The following is a 10,239-nucleotide window of genomic DNA, read 5'->3' on the forward strand; positions in this document are numbered from 1 at the left end:
CTCAGGTGAGATTATAGGGAATTCTGGGAAATACCAAGGACTTCTGGGGATTGAAGTCCAGGGTTCAAATCTCCATTTTACAATACTATGTATTGATTCCAAGACAGAAGAGTGGTAAGGATTTGGGCAATGGGAGTGAAGTGGCTTGCCCAGGGTCTCATAGCTAGGAAGTGTCTGAGGTCAAATTTGAACCCAGGATCTCTATCTGTGGGCTTGGCTCTCAATCCACTGAGCCACCTAACTGCCCCCTTAAATTGCTTTTAGACTGGATTCTAAGGTAGTATTACAATTTAGCAAAAGCTGAAAAGCTCCTATTCCATTGGCTTCTCTCCTATCATCTACAAACATGTCCATATTTCCTCTGTCCCCAAAAAATCTCACCTAATTCTTACATTCCTGCTAAGTATCTCTTCTTCCCTTTGTGACTAAACTCCTTAAAAAAGTTGCCTACCTCTTTGTCTTCTTTCTTTTTTAACTCTTACCTTCTGTCTTAGGGTCAATGTTGTGTATCAGTTCCAAGGCAGACCTCTTGTCTAGACCTGATTCTCTATCCACTGAGCCACCCAGCTGCCCCATTCTCAGTCTTTTCTTAACTCCCTACAACCTGGCTTCTAACCATATTGTTTAAGTGAGAGTGCACTCTCCAAAATTACCAGTGATCTCTTAGTTGCCAATACTTTTAGTCTTTCCTCAGTGTTCACCCTTCTTTACCCTCTTAAGCCTTTGACTGTCAATCACCTTCTTCTCTTTGAGGCTCCCCTCTCTAGTCTCTTGGGGCATCACTTTCTCCTGGTTTTCCTCCTCCATATCTGATTGCTCCTTCTTTCAAGTCACTCCTTAGCTGTGGGTCTCCCAGAGTTCTGTCCTAGCCTTCTTCTCTCATCTCTACTGTTTCACTTGGCAGATCAGTTCCCATGCTTGGTGGTTCTCACATCTACTTACCCAGCCCTAATCTCTTTGTTGATCTCATCTCGAATCTTCAATTGCCTGTCAGAAATCTCAGAGTGGATGTTCAGTAAGACATCTTATACTGAACATACCCCAAACACAACACAAAATATTATCTGTCCCTCCTACCTCCCCATGTCCCAGCCTCACAGCGTAGGTGTCATCTGATACTCCTTACTGTCTCTACCCCCCCCCCCCCCCCGCCCCATATATCTAATTTGGTGCCAAAACCTTTAATGTCTCTTGAATGCAGCTGCTTTCTCTCCTTGGTTAGTGCCACCTCCTGGTACGGTTTCTCATCACCTCAAACTTAGACTGTTGTAATAGTCTGCTAGAGGCTTTACATGCCATATTTACCTCCCCACTCCCTCCTCCATTCAGCCAGTAAAGTGCTAGCCTGACCTACTTAATAAATCCTGATGCCTCTTTATATCACCTCTAAAATCAAATGCCCAATCCTCTGTTTGATATTCAAAATCCTTCCTAACTTAGCCCTTCTTCTTCCCTCTCCCATACCTTTCCAGGCATCACATATCTTACTTTTAAAACACACATTGTGTGTTTTACACACACACTATCTCTCTCTCTCTCTCTCTCTCTCTCTCTCTCTCTCTCTCTCTCTCTCTCTCTCTCTCTCTCTCTCTCTCTCTCTCTATCTCTCTCTCTATCTCTCTCTCTCCCTCCCTCCCTCCCTCCCTCCACTGGCACCGACCTCCTCACTGCTCCATGAACAAAAACGTCATTTCTCAGCTTGGGCATTTTCTCTGGCTGTTCCCTAGTTCTAGAATGCTCTCCCCTCATCTCTGCCTCCTGGCTTTTCAGCTTCCTTTAAGTCCCAACTAAAATCTTGTTTTCTATAGGAAGCCTTTCCCCCAATTCCTCTTAAATTCTGGTGTCTTCCTTTTGTTAATTATTTTCTGTTGATCATTTAGATAGCCTATTTATACATGTTCGTTTACATATTTTCCTCCATTAGACTGGGAGCTCCTTGAGGGCAGGGACTATCTTTGTACCCCCATTGCTTATCACAGTGTCTGGTACATAGTAGATGTTTAATAAATGTTTATTGACTATTTTCTCTCTCTTGCGCTTATCCACAAGCTTGAGAAACACATGCTTGGCCAAAAATAAGTAGTGGAAGGAAAGGACCTTAAGATGAGAGGGATTGACTGACAGGCATCGAGGGATGAAGGAGTAAGGCTTAGATCATCAGGGTCAAATCTTGCTCACTCATCCAAGAGAACAGGAAAGGGAAGTCAGGTACTATGAACTTTCTCTTGCTTTGCTATCAGGGGCTCCTAAAAAAGGCAAGATCATACAGGAAAGGATGGATGCCTGCAAGGGTTTTTTTGCCACCTGGAAGCACCATCCAACTTGGGATGGAGGGAAAAGAGGGTGGTATGGCCTCTCAGTGTCTTTTGGGAAGACTCTAGGATACTTTGGGCATGAGTAGAGAATTATTCATCAGAAGATTATCTACATTCTCTCCCTTCCCCTTCATCTCCAGGAAACCGGATTGTCCTGGGCAAGAACCATGTCTTCCGCTTTAATCACCCTGAGCAGGCTCGACTGGAACGAGATCGAGGGGTCCCCCCTCCTCCAGGGCCACCTGCTGAACCTGTGGATTGGAACTTTGCTCAAAAGGAGCTCCTAGAGCAGCAGGGCATTGACATCAAGCTGGAGATGGAGAAAAGGTTCCTGTAGAGCAAAGTGGGTGGGTGGGGAGGAATACTTGGAGGAGGCCCTCCCTGCTTCCCTCATCTGCTCCCATTCCTTTTTTTAGGGGATCCTGGCCTTGGATTTTTTTTTTAACCCTTACCTTCTGTCTTAGAATCACTGCTAAGTATCAGTTCCAAAGCAGAAAAGAGGTAAGGGCTAGGCAATGGGGGTTAAGTGACTTGCCCAGGGTCACACAGCTAGGAAGTGTCTGAGATCAGATCTGAACCCAAGAGCTCCATTTCTGAACCTGACTCTCCATCCACTGAGTCAGCCAGCTGTCCTGCCATTCTGAGCTCTGTCTGCCTCCCCTCAGGCTGCAAGATCTGGAGAATCAGTACCGGAAGGAGAAGGAAGAGGCTGACCTTCTGTTGGAGCAGCACCGTTTGGTGAGTGGAATGGGGAAGGTATGTGTGTGTGTGAGAGAGAGAGAGAGAGAGAGAGAGAGAGAGAGAGAGAGAGAGAGAGAGTTTTGGGGATATAATATCAGTAAATAGACTTAATGGGGCAGGGGGATATGTTAGAGGGGAACAGTGGGGACAGTGGGTTTTGTCACAAGACCTCTTTGTTAGCAGTCAAGGACTCCTGAGAGCTGGCCCTGCCCCCTCCTTTTATGGAGGAAGGGGAGGGTCAGGAAAGGGAAGTGACCGCAGGGTCGTGCACAGAGTTAGGGGAAGAGCCCATGGCTTCTCCCTTCTTGCCTGGTGTTCTCTCCCTCATGCCACACTAAGGGAACAGTCACTGTCGCTCGCTGCGCCATCCTCGTGTTAGCTCTCCTCGGACATACGGGGCTGCTAGCCCTGGGAGTGTGACCCTAACCCCCAGGCCTCTCTGACCCCAGTACGCAGACTCAGACAGCGGGGATGACTCAGACAAACGCTCCTGTGAAGAGAGCTGGCGGCTGATCTCATCTCTGCGGGAGCAGCTTCCACCCACCACTGTTCAGTCCATCGTCAAGCGCTGTGGTTTGCCAAGTAGCGGCAAGCGCCGGGCCCCGCGGCGCGTCTACCAGATTCCCCAGAGGCGGCGGCTGCAGGGCAAGGACCCCCGATGGGCCACCATGGCAGACCTGAAGATGCAGGCGGTGAAAGAGATCTGTTATGAGGTGGCACTGGCTGACTTTCGACATGGGAGGGCAGAGATCGAGGCCCTGGCTGCCGTCAAGATGAAGGAGCTGTGCCGTACCTATGGCAAGACCGAAGGGCCTGGGGATGCCTGGAGGGCTGTGGCTAGAGATGTTTGGGATACAGTAGGGGAAGAAGAAGGAAGTGGAGGAGGAGGGTCTACTGAGGATGGGGCCCGAGGGGCTGAGGTGGAGGATCTCCGAGCACATATTGACAAGCTGACTGGAATCCTGCAAGAGGTGAAGCTGCAAAACAGCACCAAGGACCGGGAGCTCCGGGCACTGAGGGACCGAATGCTGAGGATGGAAAGGGTCATCCCACTCGCCCAGGTGAGCAGGCCTTGCTGCTCCAGACCCTGGCAAGCACCCCGAGACTGGGCTTGTGCCCAGCTTTTGCTTACTTTCCCATCCTCTTCCTCTCCGTTGAGGAACCTTTCCTCCTAAAATTTCTCTATTGCCCATCTCCACCTAGTTATCCAATCCATCACTGGGTTCTTCCTCTCTTTGGTACATGGCCCTTAGCTCTTATTCTTTTTATATTTGTTCGTTGTAAGGCCCGTGATGTAGTCTGTACTGTGTAGTTAGAATCAATTGAAAAGAACTATTTCATTGAGAATCATAGCTTAATATTTATATGTCTCCTTACAGTTTACCAAATGCCATTTTTACAATATCAGGGTAGGGTTAAGGATTTAGAGCCTGGGACCTGGGATCGAATGCTGAAATTCTACTTAATTCACTTTTGTGACATTGGCCAAGTCACTTAATCATTCTAAGGTTCAATTTCTTCTGTAAGAGGTTGGGCTACCAATCCCTTCCAGTTCTAAATCTTTGGTAGGAATGATAACTCTTTAAAGTGATAGGTATAGGACAGTAGATAGAGAGCCAGGCCTAGAGACCTGGTCCTGGGTTCAACTCTGCCCTCAGACATTTCCTAGCTATGTGACCCTGGGCAAGCCACTTCACTCCCATTGCCCAATCCTTACCACTCTTCTGTCTTGGAATCAATACATAGTATTAATTCTAAGATGGAAGGTAAGGGGATTTCATGTTTTGTTTTGTTAGATTTAAAAATGAAAAAAAGTGTTGGATAGCTTTAGTATTAGTGTTCTTGCCTTCCATATGAGGAAGTTAGAGGCACAGCAAGTAACTGTTGGCACTAAGTGAGAGATGAATGAATGGGCCATTCTTTCCCTGGACTTTTTTCTACTAACTCCTCTGTCTTCCAAGGCTCCAATATCCCCATTTCCCACCCATCTGTCCCTTTTCCTCTCACTTTTCTCTGCTTTTCACAGGATAATGAGGATGAAGATGATGCTGAGGTGACCTGGGCAGCCTCAGAAGGAATAGAAGGCCTACAGGAGGCAACCCCTGGAGCTATTACCCCCACTGTCCAGCCCCCATCTCCTCCCCCTTCAAGCTGGGAGCGGGTGTCCAGGTTGATGGAAGAGGATCCTGCTTTCCGCCGTGGCCGTCTTAGATGGCTCAAGCAGGAGCAGCAGCGCCTGCAGGGGCTACAGAGTCTTCCTGGAGGCCGAGGTGGGGGTCTTCGAAGGCCTCCTGCCCGATTTGTTCCACCCCATGATTGCAAGTTGCGATTCCCTTTCAAGAGCAACCCCCAGCACCGGGAGTCATGGCCTGGGGTTGGTGAAGGTGGGGAGGCTTTGGCCATACCCCAACCCCCTGAGGAGGGTACTCTTGTATCAGCCCCTGTGTCTAGAAGGCTCCCTAGTCCTCGACGGCCACATAGGCCTCGGAGGAACTCCTTGGATGGAGGGGGTCGTCCCCGGGGTGGGGGTCCTAGCCAATCAGAATCCCAACAGTTTCAACCCAAGAAGCACAATTATTATCCCCAGCAGCTTCAGCCTTACCCAGCTCAACGGCCCTCTGGTCCCCGATATCCTCCCTATACCACACCTCCTCGAATGAGACGACAGCGCTCAGCCCCTGACCTCAAGGAAAAGGGGGCCGCAGTGTGAGGAAGGGCCTGATGGGACCCCTTGCTGAGAGGAGAGATGTGGGATGATGCTCCCCCACATGTAGGATTATTGGCACAGGCAGGGACAGAGATGAGAGCAGTAGAGTAGGTGATGGGGGACTTGAGCAGGTTGGGCCAGGAGTTGGAGAAAGTAGTAGAATGCACAGTGCAGGGTTGCTAGGAGTAAACCAAAGGGAAGGGAAGGAAAGGGGGATAGGTTGCCCCGAGGCTGTGCCTCCCCCCAAATGCTGCTAAGAGTGGGGTGCTGTGTAGCCAGTTGTGTGTGTTTGTTTTTGTCTTTCAGTGGGGCAGGTATAATGACACTAAGAGAGGATTATGAAACTCCCTCCCCAAAAGAGTGTCTGTGGTGGGTTTCCCTTGTTAGGGGGAAGGGGCTGTCCTAAGATTGCCCTCCTACTGCAGGCCTTCTGCTATATATTGTCAGGGGCATGCCAGGTTTGGTTGAGGTCCCACAGCATGGTGGGATTAAAAGCATTAAAGGAAGCAAACAGGGAGATCTGTGGCTCATTATTGGTGGTGTGATGGTGTATGTGGGAGGCACAAGGCAAGAGCTGTGGAACAGGCTGAGGAAGAGAATGGGAGGGACAGAAGACTTAAGAATCCACAAGGTCCTGCTGAAGAGTTTGTCTTGAGTGTGTATTGTCCATCTCTGGACCCAGGCTGAACACACCTAAGATGTTTGGCTTGTTTTTGGGGGGGGGGTGTGGGTAATGGTGGTGGGGTAGATGGAAAGGGACATTTTAATGACCTGTTCCCTGCCCATTTGTTCTTGGGAGATTGCAAGGCTTCTATGGAGGAAATACAAAAGTATTTTATCCTTCCATTACTGCTTTGGTCATGCCTTTCCCTTCCTCTTAAAGCATGTAGCCCAGCCAGGGGTTCTCAAAATTATTTTACTCATAGCATAGTATCTGCTATGATGAGTCACAAACACATTGAACATATAAGTTGGCAACAAAGATGTGTTCCCTGGCAGTGGCCCCTCCACACCCATTAGCTGGGCCTTGGGATCCTTCCACTTTCCCCCTCAAATATTTCACTTTCTTTACCTCCTTAAGACTTAATGGAAGAAGAGGAGGAGGTGACTCTGTACCTCTGGATAGAGTTACTATTGTGAACTTCATGATTCTAAGCCAAGAATAGTGTCCTACAGTGGGATTGAGGGCAGGGGATTTCATAGCACACTTAGCAGAAACTCCATGCAAATGCTACAGCACACCTTTTGAGAACTACTTGTACTTTTGTGTTATCACAGAGCTTAGATTTTATAAAGCACTTTACAGTTACACTGTCCAAACATCCCGCCTTACCAAAGTCTTATGTGTCACTATTAGCCCCTTTCTCATTACACTGAAGAAAGAAGAGGAGTTGAATGGAGAAATAAGAGGATTTAAGAAATGCCATACTGGGTCCAATCAGCATTCTGGCCAGTCTAGCATTTTGTATCAGACATGCTATGTGTGGGAAGGCAATTTTCCACAAAAAGGAATGTCATCCTAATATCTATATTTAATCTAGCCACATCTTGCAGTGGATCTATTATCCATGCACTCATATTAGCCTTTCTTGATTATATTTACATTTTTAGCCTTTACCATCATTAAGGAGGGTGCCATAACTGGGCCAGAGCAGCTGAAGTTTTGTCCCATGGTGCCAAATTTAGGAGGCACTTGACCTTCAACAACATAGAAATCACGGAGCTTAATACTAGCCAAGGGAAGTTGGGGTCAATTTCCTCCAATGGTTCCCTTTCTCCCTTCCACTTCCTATGTGAAGCAACTCAACTGAGGTTTTACCATGTGTAGTTTCACTGGTAGGGTTTATGGTAGTTTTCTCAGGTGCAAATATTTCTCATTATGACTGTGACTCTTGTTTTTACTCTTAAAAATTTTCATACTTGCAGGAGTTAAAAAACTTTAAAGGTTCAGTGGTTTGATTAAAAAAAAAATCTATCCTAGCCACACCTGTCACAGTGAAGAGATTGGCCCCTGTCTTTAACTTTCCAGCAAGAGCCTAATCTTTTCAGACTTTATGAAAACCTTTGTGACTTCTTGGTACTTCAGCTGGCCCATAGGCCTTTCCTGGCTTCATCTTGTTTGCTTTGAATTATGACAAGACCAAAACGGTCTTATAAATGTAGATGAATAATTTTGTGTCAGAGTAGGAAGCTTTCTATTTTGCCATTGATATACCTTCTTGAAGATGACTGATTTCTTGTTTGGCACCCAATTGCAGATACTTTTGGTTAATGCTGTAGAGTGAAATACCTTCCCCGATCTAGTTGTAACTGATAGGTGTTAACTCGTTCACTGGTATTCAATATCTTATAAGACACTACAGAGGATAAAGCATTCTTGCCCATAAGGAACCTATACTCCAGTTAGGAACAGTAACTGCACATATAACCAAGGAGAGTAATGATTCATGTCTATAGTGTAAGGTTTACAGGGATTCTCCCAAAGGTCCCACAAAGTAGGAGAAATAAGCATCCCTACCATTTTATAGATGGGAGAACTAGCCCAGAGAAGTAGTCCCAGTTGCCATATGGGCCAAGGTATAATTTGTGCTTGAGAGGAAGGTGTGAGAGAGACACTAAATGTACCCAGAACTTGGCAAGAAAGCATTATCCATGGTAAGGTTATGAAATCAGTCTTCATTTCTGTATTTAACTACATGCATACTTGAGAGCATTGTATTGATGGGGCTTTTTAAAAGCTATTTCTAAACATTCCCTCTTCACCACCCCCAACCCACTATCGCAAAGAAAGTAAAGCAAAACCAAACATCACAGTGACAATGTATATAATGTTTTCCCCTGCTCTACCAAGAGAAGATACCAATACACTTTTAAGATATAGTCAGTCTTTTCCCCAGAATTTCAACATGGAGATTTGAGGAGTCCTGGAAGTTTCCCATGTAGGAGGCATGCAGAATAGAATTTGAGAGACATCCGTGCCTTGGAAATAAAATCACTCCACAGTGTTCAAAGACAAAGAAGAAAGGGCAGGAGATCTAGACATGGGCATACAGGTTTGAAACTATTTTTGTACATTTGCTCTTAAGATTTAGGACTTTTCTCACCATGGGGAGAATTGAAGTGCCCAGCAGTTGCTGATGGAGCCAGGGCTACTGATAACCTTGTGGGCAAGAAGCCACTAACTTTGGTATTGGTTCTGGTTTGAAGGTGGCAATAAACTGCTTCAGCCTGAAACTGCAGGTGATTAGGACTGGAGGAGAAAACTAAGAGTAGGACCAGCTTTCCCCAAATCCACAGCACCCAAAGACTTGGAGACAGCAGGCATCAGTCTAGCAGAGACAAGTCTGGAACAGGGACTAGCAGATCTTGAAAATCCCATTGGTTTGTGAAATGGTGGGAAAGAGCACTGCCACCATGCTTCCCAAGAAGGTTCCCTTTCCTACCCTTTCTTTAATCTGAGGGAGTGTTTCAGGTTTGTTTCTTGAGCATCCTCCAAAGATCTGAGAGGATAAGCAGGTGTTTTGGGAGATTGTGAGTGTAGGAGGGTGCTAAATAGGAGTGTTTAATATTTTCCTTTCATTTTAATTGTGTCCAATAAACTATGATGCCACAGTATATTGAATTTGTACTTGTGTATATCATGGTTCATATGATCATAAGTTGAGAGGTGGAAGGGACCTTGGAGGTCATTGCTTCTACCGTCTCATTTTATAGACAACGGTTAACTAGCATGCTCAGGGTCACATAGCTAGTGTCTGAGGTAGCTTTTGAAATCAGATTTTCCTCATTTCAATCTTGGTTCTATCAAATACGCCATACTATTCCAGAAGGGAGAGGAGGTTTTTGATAGGGAGATACTTCATAGGTGGTTGGGGTAATAACTATAGGTGTCCTGACATGAATTTTTTCATATCATTCCCTAGTTTAAGTTCCAAACCTAGTCATCTTGCAGTAGGCTGATTATCTTCCAGTAGTGAGTGATCATACTGTAGCTATTGGGGCGGCTTTACCTTGGATGTGCTAGAATGGAATTATGATGGCTACTGAACTGGTGCTTTAAGGAAACTTTCAGCAGTTGGATAATTCAAGTATTGCATCCCTTGCTGGATAATTAGCATAATGACACTACCTTTCTATAAAATTAAGTAGGGCAGAGCAGGACCTGATTTGGGAGTGTTTGCATACAGAACATTTGTGCCAGGCACTGTGCTAATGTCATTGCAATCTAGAATGCCATTATAACAAAACCCCAACTCAAAAAGTGCACACACACACACACACACACACACAATAAATGCCACAAAAACATTTGCTGCCCCCTCAAAGTTCAATGCCATCTGACAGAGGTACCCATCTATTCTTAGCTTCCATTTATGCAGTACTTCATGAAGGGCTTTATATCTATTACTTTATTTGATCCTCACACAATTCGGGTGTGTGTGTGAATACTACATTACTACTGCTGCTTCACAGATG

At 46.0% G+C, this 10,239-nt stretch overlaps 1 protein-coding gene across 4 annotated transcripts in view; it reads left to right on the forward strand.

Moving 5' to 3' along the window:
* KIF1C (kinesin family member 1C) overlaps nucleotides 1–9,378 on the forward strand; it is a 37,415-nt gene extending 28,037 nt beyond the window's left edge. For all 4 annotated transcript variants that reach the window (XM_056817719.1, XM_056817718.1, XM_056817720.1 and 1 more), the window contains exons 20-23: nucleotides 2,456–2,642; nucleotides 2,981–3,053; nucleotides 3,506–4,117; nucleotides 5,083–9,378. In XM_056817719.1, the coding sequence (XP_056673697.1) occupies nucleotides 2,456–2,642; nucleotides 2,981–3,053; nucleotides 3,506–4,117; nucleotides 5,083–5,766 (1,556 nt within the window). In that variant the 3' untranslated portion in view covers nucleotides 5,767–9,378. The remainder of the gene's footprint in view (nucleotides 1–2,455; nucleotides 2,643–2,980; nucleotides 3,054–3,505; nucleotides 4,118–5,082) is intronic.
* Nucleotides 9,379–10,239: the final 861 nt, after the last annotated feature.

This window comes from Monodelphis domestica, chromosome 2 (assembly GCF_027887165.1).
Source record: "Monodelphis domestica isolate mMonDom1 chromosome 2, mMonDom1.pri, whole genome shotgun sequence".
Lineage (NCBI taxonomy): Eukaryota > Metazoa > Chordata > Mammalia > Didelphimorphia > Didelphidae > Monodelphis > Monodelphis domestica.